The sequence below is a fragment of the Stegodyphus dumicola genome, chromosome 7 (assembly GCF_044657685.1).
Source record: "Stegodyphus dumicola isolate Sdum_Otavi_A_Nest chromosome 7, ASM4465768v1".
Classification (NCBI taxonomy): domain Eukaryota; kingdom Metazoa; phylum Arthropoda; class Arachnida; order Araneae; family Eresidae; genus Stegodyphus; species Stegodyphus dumicola.
In genome coordinates, this window is record NC_140774.1 from 47,106,765 (window position 1) to 47,128,674 (window position 21,910).

General features: G+C 31.7%; 1 protein-coding gene across 1 annotated transcript in view; it reads right to left on the minus strand.

The window, feature by feature from the left end:
• LOC118181215 (uncharacterized) overlaps positions 1-21,910 on the minus strand; it is an 84,234-nt gene that overhangs the window by 29,838 nt on the left and 32,486 nt on the right. Inside the window, exons 6-9 of the mRNA XM_035350296.2 lie at positions 19,044-19,194; positions 11,566-11,648; positions 9,562-9,756; positions 1,147-1,566 (exon numbers count right to left, since the gene is read on the minus strand). Of these exons, the coding sequence (XP_035206187.1) occupies positions 1,147-1,566; positions 9,562-9,756; positions 11,566-11,648; positions 19,044-19,194 (849 nt within the window). The remainder of the gene's footprint in view (positions 1-1,146; positions 1,567-9,561; positions 9,757-11,565; positions 11,649-19,043; positions 19,195-21,910) is intronic.

Here is a 21,910-nt window from a genome sequence, read left to right on the forward strand (position 1 = left end):
CACATATGCATCCACAAGATATTCGCCAACTGACTTGATTGCTAGCAGAGAAGCCCACTAGGAGAGTGGGCTGAACCCGCTTTATTCACGTATGCATCCACAAGATACTACATACACATTACACATGTGGAAAATCACGAAAACACCCATGCAGCCAGCCCGTTCGCCGGGATTCGAAAGTTGGATCGGACTACCAGTGTTCAGCGATTTTATGTAGGCTGCGCCAGCTTTATTCACGTATGCATTCACAAGATACTGCATACACATTACACATGTGGAAAATCATGAAACCCATGCAGCTAGCCCGTTTGCTGGGATTCGAATGTTCGACCAAATTACCAGTATTCACCGATTTTATCCGGGCTGTGCCCCCTTTATTTACGTATGCATGCACAAGATACTGGATTACACGTTACACATGCAGAAAATCACAAAAACACCCACGGAGCTAGCCCGTTCACCGGGATTCGAAAGTTGGACGGAACTACCAGTGTTCTCAGCGACTTTATCCGGGCTGTGCCTGCTTTATTCACGTATGCATCCAAAAGATACTGGATACACGTTACATACAGATTTTAATAGTATAGATTTCAAAAGAGAATTCAAACCCAATTTATATGAGAAATGTTCATGGATATGTGGTTGCAAATATAACAGGCTGTTTTGTTTTCCATGTCTGCTTTTAACAAAACAGAATGATGATTTAAGTTGGGTGAGTTACAGTGTTGCTGATTTATTACATTTAACTCAAATAAAAAAGAATGAATACTCACAATCACATTTAAACTCCACCTTAGAAATTAATTTGCCGGCAAAGATGGATATTCGCCAACAACTCAACAGTGCATTTCATCAAATGTTTATCATATTTCAACTAATCAAATTCAAATAATTCAACTAAAAAAATCAAATTTCAATAAATTTCAAATGAAGTATTAAAATCATATAAAAAGCACTTTAAATGTTTCGTTATACTTTTCGTTTTTTTCCATTTCTATTCAATATCACTAAAAGAAGGCTAAATTATAAAATAAGATAAACCAGATGGACACATAAAAAAGGGCTAAATAATTTCTATGTGAATGCTTTGCATGGATCCAATTAATTTCTGTGTAAGTCTGAGTTAAAGGAATAAAGTAAACAGACCTGGGGTCCATATTCTCCTCTTTCAGCAGCATGATCATCCTTATCACCCATGTTATCAAAATTATGTGGTGGTAGCATCTGAGGATAATTTTCTTGTTCCTTATGTTGGCTATGGTATGCTTTCTGATGAGCATCATATTCTAACTGATTATTTTTCAGCTCACCATTAACTAAATCAATTTTGCTATCAGCATATTTTTCTTCAGCGTGGTCCAAAACATGCAATTTTGCAACCTTCTTTTCACTAGCTTCTGCTACTTCAGAAGGTGAAACATTTTTATGTGAATCTTCCAATTTTTCCTCTAATGGCTTTGGCAGAACACCATCTCCAAGATTATTTCCAGATAAAACATGTGGCTTCTCCAACACTACTGGCTTTTCTTTCGTAATGTTGACAGGTTTTGTTTCTGACTCCTGGGTCTATCCATATAAAAAGATAAAAACAGATTAATGACAAAAACTGAAAAAATATAAATGTTGTGTAAAATTAACCATTTTATACAACAGAACTTATTCGAAGATAAAAAAGATTTACAGCTCAAAGCATTTTTTATAGCATAAAAACTAAAGCAGTCCTCGTAAATGGTTGACTTTTAACTGTGGATCAGGATTATCTTCCAACAAAATAAAATTTGTCCTTAACCGCATTATTACACTGCTTTATCCAAGTAAGTTTGGCATTGCAAAGTTGCAAAAGTATGTATTCTTAATTTTTTTAAATAATTTTATAAAAGCTTTTTTTAATCGTTTAAATTTTAAAAAAAATTATGTTTTCTTTCAAGTATTTAACTTTACAGATTTCTTTCAAATTCATGTAGCAAATAAATCATAAAATTTAAAATACATATTCTGTATTTTGCTGTTTAAATGTTTTTACAGTATGAAGTCCAAAATCCGGATGCCCATTATCTGGAATGATCTAAAAATCCGGACCTCGAAACCACCAACCACTTTTCTCTCCTAGGCTTTATGCATACGCATTATACCCTCTATGCATAATAAAACATCTGGAGACCGATTCTTAATTTCACTTCGACACTAAATAAAATACCTTGTTATTGAAGAAGCAAACATTTTAGCATAAATTTGTAGGATCAGTAACTGGCTCCGTTGCTGCGTATCTGCTTTTTGGCACACATCTCAAACTGAAACATTCCGCATAGATACATCGTTGATCTGACGCCAACTTGGCGAATCATTATTTATTATTCTTTCCTTTCATCATCGCATATTTATCAAAACATGACAACTTGAGTAATGTAGCGATGCCTAAACAATTTTTTATGTTAGTAATTGAATAATAAAGAAGTATGGTGGTGTATTTAATTATGGCAAAGCACACTAGGGCTATCTGCCTAAAGGGAGGGATGCCTTTCGTGGAGGACTTTCTAAGGGAAACTGGCTCGTATACACGTTACACATGGGGAAAACCACGAAAACACCCATGCAGCCAGCCCGTTCGCGGGATTCGAACCTCGGACCGAACTACCAGTGTTCAGCGACTTTACCGCTCGGCCGCTGGTGGGCCAATAAAGAAGTATGGTAATCTTTTATGTTGACATTATGCTTGGTTATGATTACAGAGTTAAGTTAAATGCGCTAAAAAGTGTTGACGAGGAAATATTTAAGACACAATAACAAGCCGAACAAATACTAATTCAGAAGTCAAACAACAAAAATCAGCGATATATTTTCAAAATTTTCGCAGGACTAGTTTAGATGGTTTTACTGAGCCACCATCCTCAGCTGCAAAACCGCAAATGTTACTGTGCAATGAGGAAATATTTACCAAAAATTTCTTTGTATATGCTAAAAATTGATTTTGTTCATGATACTCATAGATCCAAACATTACATTTAGGGCTATTTGAATTAAGAATATGTGATTTGTTAGTAACATAAACCCAAAACGAGTGGCAGGGCTTATATGGCTGCACGGAGTCGCAGAATTTTAGGACCTACACAGACTGCATCAGGCAGTAAGATATCTAGTGCCGTCCCTCAATAAGGCTTAAGTATATGTGAGAATTTATTTATTCATAATTCTGATAAGCTTAAAGCATGTGCAAAAAAATGGACATATGTATAATAACTAATACAATTCAGACTTAATTGTCTCAGTGGACAATAAAAGCAAAATAAAATTTAATGGAACAACTTGTCGTTAGTCGCCAAGCTCATGATGCATAGCCAAATATGTATAGTGAAGGATAGCTAAATTTGATGATGATAGCCACTAATTTTAAAGGTTTTCGGATATCATAAAACAAAGGTGAAATTTTTCAATTATGGATTTTGTGGATAAATGTGGAGAAGCGGTAATAAATGAAAATGATATAAAAGAAGTTTTTCATAGTGATGACTGTGTTTCTCAATCATCAATCAATTAATGAATGGGAAAATCTGTAGTATGGTTCAAGATCCAGAAAATAACACTACCATTAGCGAAGAAAGTGACAGAAAAGTTACTGAAAACGAGAAAATTTCAATTGATACGTTAGTAGGAATTCTCAAAACAGCAGTTACAGGACTTTAACAATGTAACTAAGCAAGAGATTATGTCTGCCTACAGAATTAAAGAGAAAGTATTAGCATAAAAAACAAAGCAACTTAAACAATTCACATTGGAAGAAATGTTTAATAAGGTAAACTAATAAATATTAAGCTTTTTTTTTTTTTTTTTTTTTGTAAATTCTGATACTTTCTAGATCATAAATACTTGATTATTTCATAAATAATGATTTCAATTTTTAATTTTATAATTTCTACACGCCATCTTACTAGATCTAAACTGATGATTTAATATCCGGAAACATCCCGAATCCGGAATCCCCGAAGTTCCGACAAGTCCAGATTTTGGACTTTTTACTGTATTTATATCTTATTCCCATTCATGCTGTTTTACATCAGCATTGCTCCACAATCAACTTGAAGAACATGCAAAATTTTATATAAAAAGTTCATGGAATAGTAACACCTTACAGGTTTTTTGCCCATCACTTGCGAACAAGAATAAAATTTATGAAGCTTGTTAACCAATGGATTAAAGAAATGCATTGAAAAACTATAAGAAAATTTCAAATCAATCTCTTATGTGGTGTTTGTATGATTGAATAACAAGCATCCAACAAACACTCATTTTGCCACTCATTGATTTTTCAGTTTAGAATTTCTATTATAATCTTCAAATGAATTACATCACAAAAATATGACACATTTTAAAAAAACAGCTAGACTTTTTCACTCACATTTTATTTAAAATTTATTATTAAAGCTGATAATTCTTAGTAAATATTATATGCTGCTATTTACGGGATTTAGTTCTTTTTTACAAAAAGTATAAAAAGATTTATAATAAACCTCAGTGCTGATTTAAGAAATACAAGAAAATTCTTAAAAACATCCAGTATCTAACAACACCCAGATATTATATAGTTATTATGCTGAAAAAACAGAAAATTAAATATTTATAAAAGAAATTTCTTATATATCTTTTTTTTTTTTAATTGTAAGGCATTTACTGAATTTATTATCATAAAATGTTAGCAAAAATAATATTCTTAAGCAAAAATAACAAAACAAAATTCTGTTCCAAGCTAAATTTTCTGATTTTACAAAGTAACAAATTTTTTTAATTAAATTTCTGTAACCAAAAATTCTTATTTCACTTTTTGTCATTTTTAGATTTGGTAAATTATAGTAAAGAATTTTATTTTCATTAACAAGACCATGGTATTTTTAGATACACCATCTGTAACTTTATAGAAGAAAGATTTGAAATTTTGCATAAAAAATATTCACCGACAAATTTTTATTAGAAATAAGGTATTTAAGATACACCATCAATTGGAACAAGGTACTTTTAAATACACCATCTGTAACTTTATTGAAGATTTCTAAATCTTGAATGAAAAATAACCACTAATACATTTTTATACAATTAAATCTTTGAAAATAATTTATTTTTGATGTGTTTTACAAAATTTCAACAAAAAATAAATAAATAACATTTTGATGACGCATACTGATTCACTGCTAACATTAAACTGACTTTTCAAATTCTGAATTTTTATATCTTATTTCTTAGAGGTTTCTTCAGTTATTAATGCAAAAACTACTGTTAATATGCTTTCAAAGAAGAAAAGTAAAGATTTATACCTTTACTTTTCTTCTTTGAATATATAATTTAATAAATTTATGTTATTTGTTTAATTAAATAAATTGTAATTATAACAGTAAAAAATTTTAATTTTTTTTTCCTGACAGCCAGAACTTGAAAATTGGATGTAAAAAGGAAAGTTCTAAAAAGAATATGCTATATCAAAGCATAAAAAAATAAAACAGACAAAATAAATACATAACATTAACATTTTCTAAACTTGTAACAAGAATTACGTATTGCCCAACATCAGATAATGTAACACGACAGCCATGTTCCTGAACTAAGCACTAAACAAGCTAATACATATAAAATTTAAAAACCAATTCATTTTTTAAGTTTGCATATAAAGCAACAAACTGCTCGTTAATGTAACCCAATATCCTCATGCCTAAAAAAGAAGCAACTGTAATATTAATGAACAACTGACTACATTAATGAATCTTAATAATTCTTTTAATTACATCATTAACAGATTATTCCGGTTAAAGCAAACCTGAAAACATCCATATAGCTGTATCTCATTATCAGTAGTAGCAATATGGCATTACTGCACCCAAATACTAGAGGTACAGTCAAAAGTCTTTTAATCCGGACTCATCGGGACTTCGGTGATTCCGGATTATCAGTTTTTCAGGATTATAGATCATCAGTTTAAATCTGGTAAGATGGCATGCAGAAATTATAAAATTAAAAATATGAAACTGTAATTTATGAAATAAAGAGCAATTATGATCTAAAGGGTATCAAAATTTACAAAAAAAAGCTTAATATTTATTTGTTTACTTTATTAAACATTTCTTTCAAGGCGCACATGCGTAAAGCATACATTACGCACAGTCGAAATTAAGAAAATTGCAACCAGACAACTATTTGATGTGTATTCGTGATATTTATAATGACGAGGAATTTGATTTAAACCATATCAAAAACGGAGTACATCCAGATGAAATACTACATTTAGTAAAGAATTATAAACCGAATAAAATAAAAACATCTGAAGATAAGGATAGTGCTGACAGATCAACTTCCAGTTCATTGCGCGCAACGCCCTCCCATCCCCCGCAGAGCAGCGTGAAATTGATAAACAGATTTCGAAATGGTTAGAGAAACAAAGGATATGCCTTTATCCATTTTTTGCAGCAATTCCACTTTTTGTTTGATGGACATCGAAACATGCTTTCGCTTTGTAGATTCATTGGCAGCTCCAGAATCAGAAATTCTTTTTGACATAATCGAAAGTTCAAGCTTACTTTTCTAAAATTGCTCTAACAGTCTGCAAAAAATAATAAGCCGGATCCAATTAGAAGATTAAGGAACAACGTAATCTGCAACATTAACTGAAATAGATAATTAGATAATTTTAGCTTAGCTTATACCGTCTGCGCAAAACGTAGTACAACAGTGTTTAATACTAAAATACAAAGTGCAATGGGTGAAATATACCATACTCTCCCGTGTATAAGCTGCACTTTTCTACACACAAACGATTAGAAACAGGTGCATTCAAACATGTGGGAACACAGCAGTTACTGTTAATTGCTTCTTTAAAAGTTCATTCTGGAGACTTTATGATTGGTGAGAAAAGGAAACCATGACTTCACAATCCAAAGGAAACATTATATGCCCATGTGTGCAGTGTTTTCAAGAAATGATTCTGGCAGCCTGGGAAAGGTCAAGCCTGAAACAATCCTTTAAGGATTTTTAATGTGAGGAATATCCAGCACTCGATGGTTCTGAGAATGACATGCTGGAAAACATCAGCTCGATACTGGAAACGAAAGCAACTGCTCTAGTGGTACTAACAATGACAGTGAAGAACGGGTGCTAAACACAGAAACATATACCTTTTGTCTTTTTATATATATATACTTTTATATATATATATATATATATATATAAAATTCAGTGTTTTCATTTTAGCTGCTTTTACATTTTTCAAAATGAAAATATATTGTAAATGGTAAACAGACTACGTGTAGTTTTCTCTCCATTTTTTTAATATTAAAGGTAAAAATTAAGTTAAGGCTTAAATATGTATGCAGCTAGTACGTGCAAAAATATGGTATACTAATATGGGTTGTATATGAAGTATTGCATGATACTGTATATAAATGTTTTTCTATGCAAATCAAAAGTAATTTTTCAACATGCTCTAATATCCCTCATCTTAGTTTGATAATCAGTTTCACCTGCTTCACAATGTTTAATTTAAAAGTGTCTTTTTTTTTCCAACAATTATAGACACCATTGCATTCAGCATACAGTATGCAATAGCCAAGTCCCGGCTATGCATGACATCTTTGTACTTTTGAACAATTTCTTTTTTCACCTCCATGATGGCTCTAACAATTTTTTTCACTGTTTGACTCTTCTCATTAAATTTTCTAAAACTTAGTGTTAATGAATTTACAAAAAAATTTATACAAAAACATTGCAAAATCACTTGAAAAATCAAAGTTATAGCAAGTGTTGTGTACTGAATAATAGCAACATGCATATTGATGCTTATAGGCAGTCATAGCATAATCTCAAAAGAGGTAAACAAGTATAGTGCGTACACTCATAATTCATCGAACGAGTCATATTCCAAACAAAAATTTTTGCGTCCAAGTAGGACATATACCAAGTTTCTACTATATTCTAAAAATATTACATAAATACTCAATACATGTTGAATATCTAAAAAATATTAAATATGTTCTATTTCATGTTTAAAATATTAACTTCCCAATTTCAGATTTAAAAAAAAAAAAATGGATTTGTTTTACATACTGATTAGCAATTGAATTGGAGTAAGCTGGCATACTGGTAATACTGCATCACACAGCTATGGTAAATGGGAAACTAAAGCATGGCACATGACTTTGAACTTGTCAGACACTGCATTACATATTAGACATAACAGTCAAACACCTGATGAGTAAGATCTGAATATGTCTGGTTAAGTCTAGATTATTGAATCCAGATATATAAACCACTTGAACTTACGAACTCATGAGTCTGAATGTCTCTGAACTCATGAAGGCATTGAGCTTTGCCCGAGCCACTGTGCAAAAGTGTGCAAACTGTGCACTGTGGCAAAAGTGCACCATGAATATACAGATTCTATTCTACTGGTGCCACTGTTAGCTGCTGTGCATATAACATGCAGAATAAAGGGCTCACCATTAGCAAGCTAAGATGATAGCAGCCGACAGATAGACATCATGCAGAAGATCCCTTGCTACTTTAATGCTGGAGAACAATGAAGTATAAGAAGTCAAACCACCTCTATACTATGGGAAACAAAAGCTCCAATATTGCTCTTGAATGGCCTAAGGAACACTTCACTGACATGAGGGTGTTTTCAATTAGGTTACCTCTACTCACTGCACATAACATAGCACAAAGATTAAATGGCTGAAAGAACATCATCATTGGATCTTTAAAGGATGGGAAAAACTTGCCAGGTACTTTTAGGTTTTAAGTACCAATTGATACATATTGATAGTAAGATTTGAGTACTATGGTTTGTAGAGAAGAATGGATTCAATGGTGCATTTGTGATTATCCCTTACCAGCAAATGATAGAAAGACCTTCTGTAAAATTATATGCACTTATTTATTTCTCTTTTCTATTTCAAGAGATCTCTAGCTACAGGAAGACAATGCACAGGATCATTGCTACAATATTGCTCTTGAATGGCCTAAGGAACACTTCATTGACATGAGGGTGTTTTCTCAGCCCCTGAGACTACTTGACCTCAACACTATTGAACACATCTGCAATAGTATTAACTCTTCAGCAGTTGTGAGATAAAGTTATTTTTTCTTCTCAGATACATGCAATATCTATCAGCCATAAATTTGTAATGGAAGCTGTGTTCATTTGTGCCCACTGCTCTGTGTAACCGAGATGCGAACCGAGCTTGTTCATGACCATCTATTAAGCTATGTGCATTGGGTTCTGCTTTGGCCAACCTTAAGCATTGTGGCAGGATGTGCAACAGATCAGTAGCTCCCTGAGGTTTCTGACATCTGTGGACTCAATGCTACCATTCAATGCCACAATCATTGGAATGAAATAGGATGTACAAGATATGTACAAGGATGTATGCCATGTACCTATCAATGGATATAAGAATCTCTTATATATATATATATAATAAAGCTTTTAAAATGTTAAAATTTGTGATGGGTTTTAACTTTAAAAATTTTTTTTTAATAAAAAATGTGTAAGCAAATGCATCTAAAACAAATCTTCAGACTACTTACCATTTTCTTATCTTGATTCTGTACACTGTTTTCAGTTTTAAGACTTCCATCTTTAGGAGATTTTACAGGAGTGTTAACTTCAGAAGGTTCGTGGATAGCAACTGTAACTTTATTATTAGCACGCAAATTATTTTCACACATATTCAACTCAGCTTTAGTCTGTTGGTGCTGAAGCTGACACAAAGTGACTTCACTCTGTAAGCAATAAATATGTAAGCATAAATTTAAATGTATGTATTATTTATAATGTCTTATAAATAATACATACATTTAAATTTATGCTTTTACACCTTAATTAGTTCTTATCTACACAGTTTATAAACTCAAACTTCAAAATTAAGTAAACCTTATGATTCAAATTCAACTACTTTAACTTCATTTCAACACATACAGAATTTTAAAACCTCAAGCTAAAATATGCTTAAAAAGATATTTAATATATAGAAACAAACTTTCCAAACACAACTTTCTCTCATATTATCAAAATATGAGAACTACAACTGAATGTACTGCGAAATAAATTTTATAAAAACACTAAGTAATAATATCAAATAAGAATCAAACATAAATGTTGCTGTGAAATCTAACTGGAGACAGGAATGCCAACAATCAGATGCAAAATAAATACAAATAAGGTGAAAATTAGCTACTGAACAATTCAACTAGTAGATCTTTTCTTGTAACTGCATTAAGTATATACACAACAACACGGCTGTACATAAGTATCCAAATATCACTGCCTAAGTTTCCCCATATAATAAATTAAAATTTTACCACAGTGATACAGCAGCTATCCCAATGATGTTAATTTTGTTGAGTGTATAAATAAATAGTCTAGAGCAGAAATCAGCTACCTATGCCTACATTATCTAAGATAAACTATAAAGTAAGCTATAGTGTTCCACTGTAAGCAGATAGCAGTATGTCTGATCCTTGCTTAACCTTTTTGATTCACTCAATTTACTGATGCACTTTTTGATAGGCACTAGACAAAAAGTAGATCTCAATATGACAGACACCCTGAGATATCCTAACCAACAGTTAGCATTTGAATTATTTCCAAACAAATAAAATTCTCCTACACCAAAATTCTACAAAAAAAAAAAAAAAAAAAAAAAAATGGTATTTGATTGTATAAGATATTGTGAATTAAAAACTGTAGTTAATAGGCTAAACAGTTACACATAATTAAAAAAAAAAAACTTGCAATGTGTTTAATGTATTTTTAAGATTCCTGAAAATGCGATTAAGCCTTTTCTAACACTTGTAAGATGACAAACATATATCTCAGCAGTTGAAACATATGATCAAGGATTTGCTTTCTGATAGTGAGAAACATTACTCACATACATAAAAAATATGTAAAAAAAAAAAAAAAAAAAAAAAAAAAAAAGAGTATAATTAGAATCAAAGATTACACTGCATGTAATAGCAATGCATTTTATTTATGACTACAATGGTAAGCGAATGGCAACTGTTATAACCAGGGGGAAAAAAAAATTCTTTGGTGCAAGAACTAGCACAATTTTCTGTTTCATCCAATGTAGCCTCTCCCCCCCCCCTTTTTTTTACAGTGAAAACAACATCTTTCAGGTTACTAAAAAGAATGAAAACAGACCAAAATCTGATCTATTAATTAAACAGTAAATAAAATTGGCCAAGATGTACAGTTCTGAATCCTTGAGAGCTCTGAAAAAGGCATCGACCAGATGGATTCTTTGCGTCTCATATTAAAGGTTTCTGTTACAATGGAGTTTATGGTCTTCCAATATGCTGGGAAAATGTCCTTTAAAATGATAGTGATTATTTTTTATACTAAAACTGTCACTTTCATTGAAGCACAGCATTCTGGACTGTGAAATATAATAATTACTGAATAATTCTATTTCTTTATTTTACCATTAAAATTAAATTCTATTGAAGCAATATTACATGAATTTTGAAAACAATATCAAAATTTAAACAAATTTTTATTTTACTGAGAGTTAACTAGATGAAACTTACAGCATGCTGTTCAATTTTCTTTATATAATTGCTGTTTGAAATTTCTAGTTTATCCTTTTCAGCTAACAATTCACTAATATGAGCTACAAAATAAAAACAGTATCTCATTTTTATACATATCAATCAGAAATATATTTATTAAAATGTATGTTTATAACTGGGGAAAATAGACAAGATCTTCATCAATACACTACCATAAGAACTCACGCGCGTTTCATTTTAAAAAGAAGAAATTTTGGTACTGTTCTATTATTAGAACTGGATTCAGAAATGTATGAATATATGCACATGTATATATATGTAAGATAAAAATGTATGAATCTGAATTATAATATAACTATAAACATTAATTCTTCCTCTCTATTCTAAAATCGTAATAACTTATCTGCATTGCATCATTCAAATTAATCATGCGATCTTACGTAACCGTTAATACCAGATGCCTCTTGACGACCAATCACCGAATTGTAAATCAAAACTTTTCTCTTCGTGTGCTTCCATCTTTCATAATTACGCACTTCAGCTTTCGCTCTCTACTGTGCAAAGATGTAATTTCGCTGGATTGCTTTCTATTCCAACAATATCAAAAATGTAAATCTTCTGTAGAAAGGCACGACTAGAGTGCCAAGTGATTGTGGCCACAAATATCATTGGAAATAAAAATGGAATTAAAAATGCCTTGACTGCCAAGTTCTTTAAATACTACGCAAATCAAAATTCTTCTTCAATATGGATCTAAGCACGCATCTACAGTGTTCCGTCTTTTGATTTATTTGCTTTTATTACGACATATATATGTATTGCAATATATGTGTGCACACATATACATTCACGTTTGCATATGTACATGCATATAATTCATTTATACACACATTTCTGGATCTGGTCCTGATAACACAACATTACCAAAGTTATCACAAATTCTCATTGCAATAAAATTTATCAGTGAAAGTGTCAATAAATACATAAATACCAAAAACAAGAACAAGTTACAGATGTCACTAGCATTTAAGGCTTGAATACCATCTTCCTTAATAACATAAACCACAGTTTCTCAAATTATAGTCCAAGTGTTATTAATGGTACACTGCACAAAAAAAAAAGGAGGGACAGTTCTATAACATTCTACTGGGCCGGTTGATGAAATTCAACTTGCATTTTTCATGTCTCGAAAGCGCAACTTAGGATATGTATCAGATTTATATATAGCGCTGTTCTAATAAAGCCATTTTTACACAAAATCAGACTTTTCCTAAAATAACATACCAATTGTTTTCAATATTTCAATTCTACAACTCAAATTATACCAAACTGCCAAGTTTTGTAAAAATCACATGAGTAGTTTTTAAAAAACTAGCTTTCAAAATTTTAGCTCCTCAATGTTAATTGAATTTGATATATATTTATTAACATATCTTTTTTTTATTAAACTTACTTGATTCCTTCTTACAGAATTCGAAATTTAGGCTTAATCCAAATATAATTCACACATTTTTTATGATTTATTTTTTAAATTTGTATTTTAAAATATTTTTTAAAACATTTTCAAAAACATTTTTGTATTATAATCTATAAATTTTTTAACATTGTCTTAAAGTAGATGCATTTCTAGGCATATCTGCAAAAAACTAGTTTTTTATTCAAACTTTTCTAAGATACACATTAATTTATACATCTGAGCATTTTGAAATTTGGTATTTTGAAGTATGAAGCATTTTGAAAGTACGAACGATGAACTTTTTTCCACACATCTACAATGAGGATAAGAAAAGGAAAATAGGTTGCTATAAATTCACCAAGTAAATTATTCTTGCCGAAAGCTGAAAAAGATATGGCAAGATAAATTTTTGAATTTTTCTGTAAATGTCCCACCAAATTTTACAAAACTTAATATTTAACCCTTATATAATATATACCAGTTATTTGTCAATATTTTAACCTCAGAAAAAATGATTATTTTCAAAGGAATAATTTGAGTAGTAGAATTGAAATGTGGAAAAAAATTGGCACGTCATTTCAGAAATTGTCCAATTTTATGACAAAAATCTATGTTAGAATGATTCTATATATAAATCTAATATATATCCTAAGCTGTGCTTTCAAGACATGAAAAACACAATTTGAATTTCGTCAATCGGCCCAGTAGAACAGAGGATATAGAAGTGTCCCATTTTTTTCCGCAGTGTACCTTGCATCAATTTTGGCAGAACAATTTTTTTTCACAAAATTGCAAAAATTTACCTCTTTTAACATTTTATTTTAATCTTTATTATTCAGGTATACATCTCTCTCTCTCTCTTTATATATATATACATATATAATTTTTGGCACTTTCCTTAAATTGATGCCTATGGCAGCTGCCACACTGCTCTTATGCTAATTACAGCTCTGGGATTGAAAGGAGTAGTAGACTTTCCCAAGAATTTAGTTTAATAAAATCAGAGCAGCATATATTCATCATAATATTTTCATTATAATATAAAAGTTCTATTTATGAAGATAATTGAATAATGTAAATTTAAAATGATTTATTCTGCAATTATATATATTTTTTAGGAAGCACTGATTTTTAATCAGAAAATACTTTTTTTGATGGTAAACAGATTTTTTATTCTTATTTATGCAATATAAAATTTTAAAAGTTTGAGAATTGCTCTGCTGTAAACTATTAAAACAATTTCAACAGTGAAATATTCAATAAATGTATGAAAGTCAGAAGAAAGAAATAGCTAACATTAAATAGATAGAATAATAGAAAGAAATAGCATTTTAAAACAAATGAAAAATTATTAAGGAACTTGTATTATTTATCATGGTTACCACAATAGATCTTACATTTATACTTCCCCTGCAGATCACATACAGGTATGTGGTAATCTAATAGCCAATCACTTATTCAAGCAGTAACTGTGTTAAAAAAAAGGGCAAGATACACTCATCTGAGTTAAAATAACATGCGGAATAGCAATTATTGCAGGCGCTAACGTAACAAGAATCAGCTAGTACTTATATTTTTGCAGGACTAGTTTCCAAGGTTTAAATATAAGAATCTGCTTCTTCAGCTGCAGAATGAAAGAGAAGTATGGGCCCATGTGATAACAATGAGATGGCACAAGCTACTGGTGCCATCTATTGATGAAAAAAGAACACAACTATGAAATAATTTGATTTCAGAGCTGAACATAAAAAAATGACTCATACTGGGATCATTAACTAGAACTGAAAGATTTTTATGAATGTGAAACTCTTCTAGAAATCTAATTCACAAAGAGAAAATGATTTTGAATAATTTCGACTAAAAGAAAATAAAAAATGTGATAACCAACAACGTCGGGCAACTGAAGATTCATACATTTCTTTTTTCTTGACATATGTCTCATTTTCCTTAGTGTAAAATTTTAAGGCTCTCTTAATTTGACCAATGCATATTAAGCCACACTGGCAGAAGTTCTTATTAGGAAAGGTATCTTTAATGATGGAACTGCAAATTTTGTTGATAGAAGAGAAAAAATTACCTGAAAGTTAAATTTGTGTAAAATGCATGCAATTTATAGATAATCGATGAAAAGAAAGGAATGACAACAGAATTCTTACAATCCCTAAAGTAAGAAAATGTTTCTTGATATGTTGAGATGAGAAATTTTTAACCACTTGGTCAATGTTAGGTGAAAACCCTCTAACAGCAACTGATTTTAAGTAGTGTTGTGTGCATACAGGCTCGTTTTGAACTGCAATAGACAAATAAGATGAAGGCGACGAAGAAGCATGTAAAAGGCAACAAAACAAGAGATCACGAGCCAGATGAACGTCCTGACCAATGAGCATTTGGGAAGGGGAATAGCTGGCAGTCTCATGAACGGAACTGCTATAAACCAATAAGAACAAAGGTATCTTCTGACCACAGTTCCGATATTTTTGGGAAACAATCAGCGAGAGGTTATGCAGGATGGTTCAATTAAACATTTCTACCATGCCATCTTACTGCAGATGTAAAGCTGTTTTTTGGGTTTTGTCTATTTTTAGCAGTTTGAAGTGTTCTTTAATAATAGCCGAGATAATTCCTTCCTTAATAAGAATGTAAGTGAACAGGCACTCCAAATACGGAAATCCAATCATTACCTCTCCTACCATGATAGCCTCTCAATCAAGGTCAGGCCACTTTGAGAAGTATTCAGTAATAACAAAGATATATTTGTTGCCATCAGGAGTTAATGGCAGAGGTCCCAGGATGTCAAAGGCAATGTGTAAACTGTAATGTTGCAGCTTCCCTCAACTGCATTTCTTCCATTCTTTTCAGCCCATACAGGCATCGCAAGATTTGCACCACTTTTGCACATCAGCCCTTACATTACTCCAGAAGTGCCCTCACACTCTATGCAAAGACTTCATCATTCCAAAGTGGCTTCCAGTCGAACAGCTATGTAATTCTTTAAGGACATCTGGGATCTTGGAAGTATCAATTGCCACTGAAATGCCTTTCAATCATCTGATTTGAACTTCCAGTACAAGATGCCATTTTGAATATGGAGCGAGTCCCAGATAACCCAATATTGTTTTGTCATAGGACTATAGATCAAAATGTCCTGCCAGGTAGGTTTCCTACTTCAAGATTCCATTAAGTAAATGATGGGTTAATGCCACAATCTTCCAACTGGTCTTCCCTAAGTTCTTCATCCCACTATATGCATGGGTCAGACAACGTTGAATTTGCAATTTGAAGTGGAACTGGAATAACCAGCTTATGTTTTGCTTCGATGCTGGAACAATATTGGTAGATTTCTAGGTAGTCTTCTAGACAGGCATTGGTGTTTCCGTGTGATGATCCTTTCCTATGACTGATAGTTATGCCATGTACCTGGAGTCGGTGTATCCATCTGGTTATATGGCCTTTGGGATTCTTGAAATTTAATAGCCAAGTCAGTGATGCATGATCCGTACACAGTAAGAATTTTCTGCCATAGAGGTAATGTTAAAGATATTATGCGGCTTTAACAGTAGCAAGCAACATTTCTCTAGTGAGAAAGTAATTCCTCTCTGGTGTACATAGACAACTGCTCCGGTGTACACGTTCCTGCTCATTTATTTCTTCGAATCAAACAGAACTGACATTCTCATACTCTCGTCCATGTCAAGAATAAATGGTTTGTCAAGCTGAGGATACATCAGAATTCTCACAAATGTTGAAGCCATCTTCAGTTTGTTATATAAATCCTCACATTCTTTGGTCCACAAGAACTTTGCATGCTCTCTGTCAGCTTGTAAAGGAGTCTTGCAATGAAAAGCCCTTTACAAATCTCCTACACTAGGTGCAAAGCCCTACGAAAATTCTCAACTAATAGACATTTTTGGGATGTTTCCAATCTTTAATTGCTGACACTTTCCTGGATCCACAGACACACCTTCAGCACAGATGGCATGTCTTAGTCACTTCCTATCGGAACAACTTACTTCTGACTGGACTTAGATTGGCTTCCTTCAATTTCAGAAGCACCTTATTTTCTAAGTGCTGTTAAAACTTTTCTGATGATGATGTCATGTCCAGGCATATCAAACATGCTTCATAGGAAAGATCATAAGGTGTTCAAATGTTGCCCTGCATCACATAATCCAAATGGCATCACCTTGAACTGCCAAATTCTCTGTCTGGTAGTAAATGCTGTCTTTTCTCAGTCATCAAGATGTATCTTTACCTGTCAATATCATTTCTTTAAATCAAGCATCAAAAAACATTTCCTTCCAGAAAGAGTGTCTAGAATGTTGTCAATTCTAGGATGAGGGTAGCTGCCTTTCTTCGTACTCTCGTTCAACTGGTAATAGTCAACACAAAAATCTAGTTGAACCATCTTTCTTTCAGACCAGGATGATGGGAGAGGCCCATTAACTTGCTGATGATATCTCTTTCTTGCATATCTTTTCAGAAGTTTTCCTACTTCTTCCTGTCTAGCAATTGGTTAACATCTTGAATGTTAACAATATAGCCATTTACCTCGATGTTAAATAGACTTGTCCCTTATTTTTCCAGCAGAGCTTTCCTTTTTTAGGCATTTCATGTTATGTTATACAAAAAATACTACAATTTTAAACTTCACTAAAATTGTTTACATATCTACAAAAATCCGTAACAGTAGTTTAGCCTGCTTGGAGGTGCAAACCTCGAGTGCTCAAAAAGCAAAGGTATAAAATAAAGCTAACTTCTATTTAGTCAAATAGCATGATTTGAAATACAGAAAGCAAAAAGATGAAGGTATACGATAATACTGAAGTTGGATATGTTGTGTCTGACTAAAATATTGAGGAATGGAAGGGAACAGGATATCTCAAGTTCAAAAGCGAACTGAATAGCAGGATCAATGGAATTCATTACTGAAAGAACTTTACTTAAATCACTTTTATTACTGTCAAACAAATTAGAGGTATCATCAGTGTAGCCAAATCACACAGGAAACATTAAAATTTTAAAAAATTTGGATGCATATTAATGCATATCAGGAAGGATAGTGCTAAGAGGGCTTCCCATGGCTATGGCTTGAGACTCAGTCGGTAAAACCCAGATTGTACAGAAGAGCATCACCATATTTTGCTTTCAATGACATGGACACTATTAAATTTTCAAAAGCAGGAAAGATAAAAAATCAACTGTCCGCTTATCAGAATTTGAACCATGGATATTTCAATAGCACCTCTTTGATCGGTATAGTGATCAGTGGAACTGGCTGCCAAAGAGTTTGACATAGGTTCGAATTCCGAAGAAGGGAAGGATGTAAGCAATTTTCATCCTCTTTCCCTGCAAATGCAATATTAGTTACCTTTTCTGGTGTACCCTCAGTAATATTCTCCATGATGAGATGCTAATGATTGACTGGTTCACTCATTTCAAATCAACATTTAGCAAGCACGTACATAGCCATTTAATTTAAAAACAAATTTCAAATTGCTAGCAGAATGTGCTAGGCAATTACATCACAATAGTGTGCAAGAGGCAATTTAATTGAAAAACAAACTTCAAATTGCCACAATAGTGTGCAAGAACTCTCAACACATTTAATGATATCTCATGATTTAGCACAATAGCCTTCCAGAAATACTATTGCTAATACTAAATTTTACAATATTACTACAAAAGAAGTTATAGCACTTTTGTTAAATTTTCACTATTTTTTGTCACAGCATGTTATTTCAGTTTTATTTTTTAAAGAAAAGATCATTAAAAAATATGCATGATTTAAAAATATCTAAAATCTAGAAAAACTATGATTAAATTAAATATTGAAAAATTCTAAAAGTATTTAAAATAAAAACACACTATAAAAATTAAAATTATGAATGTATACTTAAATGTTTTTAAAAGTGAATTATTTACACATTCCATACATATTATAAAATCTAGTAAAACATTTATAAAGAGAATACTGTGCAACCCCCCCTCCAATAAAAAGGTATTTCACTGTTTATTTCTACTTCACAATTAATATAAATACCTTGCAGTTTCTCAATTTCTAAATTTTTCTGGGATTGTAGAGTCTTCATTTGTTCTTTTAAAGCATTTTCAATTTGAGTTTTATCTTCTTCTAATTCAGAATATGTAGTCTTTAAGTGAGTAATTTCAGTTTCTAATTTCTGCCCTTTATCCTAAAAATTATTTTTAGAACAAATTATAACAAACATGCAAATTATGATTTTGAATATTATGAAACATGTAATTAATAAAAATATAATTTTCATGAAATCAAAAATGAGAAAAATTTTTAAAATCTAATAGGATCATTAATACTATATGCTGAGAATGACAGTCTTGAAATAGACTACAAAAACTTTTCAAGCAAAATTCCTTAATGGATCATTTTCGTGTAATTGAGTGCATAATCAAGAATTTCATTTTACAATCCTCTTAATAAACACAGAAAAACCAGAGATATCATCAATTAATAAACAATTTCGAAGATAATGCTACATGAAAAATTTTTTTTAATTAATTTAAATAGCTATCACCATTTCAGTCCCCCCTCCCAAAAGAAGGCCAAGGATATGGATATTAAATTCCGATATATAAAAATGTCATGATTAAATATTTTTAATTACAAATAAATTTTATTATAATCTTAAAATCAATCATTTACAGTTTCTTATTTTTGGATAGTTATATGCTATAATTGATAAGCTATAGTAAACTATAATTTTGACAATACTTTTTAAGCCTAATTTTGAACATTACACAATGCTACACTACAATGAAAGCAATTTGTGGTCAGTGTACTTTTCATAGTCTCTCACAAGCCATAAACAGTGAAAATAATATAATCATCCTTTGCATTGGGAGAGGAGAATTTTAGAGAGGAGCTATCACCATTTCAGTCCCCCCTCCCAAAAGAAGGCCAAGGATATGGATATTAAATTCCGATATATAAAAATGTCATGATTAAATATTTTTAATTACAAATAAATTTTATTATAATCTTAAAATCAATCATTTACAGTTTCTTATTTTTGGATAGTTATATGCTATAATTGATAAGCTATAGTAAACTATAATTTTGACAATACTTTTTAAGCCTACTTTTGAACATTACACAATGCTGCACTACAATGAAAGCAATTTGTGGTCAGTGTACTTTTCATAGTCTCTCACAAGCCATAAACAGTGAAAATAATATAATCATCCTTTGCATTGGGAGAGAAGAATTTTCCAAAAGATATACAAAATGCTGAAAAAGTAGGATGGATATAATGAAAAAGGAAAATCACCCCCAAAAAATTAATCTGAAGGAAAATTCCATAGATATCTTGCACAATATGATTTGTTGTTGTCTACATTCCAAAATGTTTCTGAAGTAAGGCATAGCAATGTCACTGAAAATGCTTAAAGTTCAATAAAGATAATAATGTTACATGAATTGTATTTTGCACATATTTTGCAGATCAAAGAACTGAGACCATTTCTCCTTCCTTCCTCATCCTCTGAAGGCAATTCTTTCACAGTTACCTCTTGTTGCTATTTCTGAAACTGTTCCAGTTCTTGTTGAGAAAATTTGCGTGATCATTAACAGCTTGTCTTTATTGTTAACTTCCAACTTCATGGCTTTACCTACACATATAACAAGATAGCAACAACAACAAAAAAAAAAAATCCTCTGTGTCAAAGCCCTTAAAATCTCTGCCTGTAATATAATCTAGCCATAATTTCGTATGGGATGAATCCATGATCATATCCACAGACATTTTCATTCCGATTACACTTGCTGCCAGGCTTTGTTTAATGGAGTTAAAAGAAAAAAAAAAGGGAGAACTATTAAAATGATACTTCTAGAAATCCCTGAGCATTAATTTTGTGTCAGAAGTTACTTCAAAACACTTCTGAAAATTATTTGCTGCCCACTTGAATGTCAAAACTGAAAACACAGCTTATCACCAGATATGTTTTGTTCAGATAATTTGTTTGAAAACCTATTTGTTTGGGAAAAGAGGCATTCATAAGCTGAGGTTCCACCATATTGTTACGAATTTGCTATTTAAAAAGCTAATGTTAGTTCAATTATAAATTAAATGGTTTTATTTCTCGCACAGTGCAGCGCGTGACGAATATTAAAAGAAAGCTAAGCCGGAAAAATTAAAAATACAAGAGCGCGTGCGTTAAATAAATAAATATCTCTTTTTGATTTCGAGAAAGTACTGGAAAATTCTAGCGCGTGATTTTAAAATCTTATAAAAGGAGGAAAACATCTCAGTTTGTAGTTGTTGCTTGCTTAGTTTGTTGTTGTTTAGAAAACTGCTCTTGTTGATTGTAGCGAATTCGCGGATTAGCGTTCTTTAGCTGTTTTGAATTACGTTCTATTGGATATTTGAGTAGTTAAAAGATAACTACTGTGAGATATTGTAATACTGCATGATAATTTGAGAAAATTTAAGCATTTTTGTTGTGATAATAATAAATTTTTGTTCATTTTTCATCGGACTTGTGCATTCATTTCATAATGAACCCGTACGCACGCAACAATTTTTGGTGTCAGGAGTGGGGTTTGAATGCCAATAACAAGAGGGATGGAAGAACAATTGAGACAGCTCATTACTGCTTTTGCTGCTTTCCAAGAAAAGATGGAAGCTGGCCAAGCATCTTTTAAAGAAGAAATTAAAGAGAAAATGGATGCTGGTCAAAGGTCCGTTAAAGAAGAAATGAAATTGGGCCAGGAATCCCTCAAAGGAGAAATGAAATTGGGCCAGGAATCCATTAAGGAAGAGATGAAATCTCTTAAAAATGAGATGAAAGCAGGTCAGGACGAAATGAAAAGAGAAATTACCTGCATAATAGAAAATAAATTTGAGGCTATGGAAGGCAGAATAGACGCGGTTG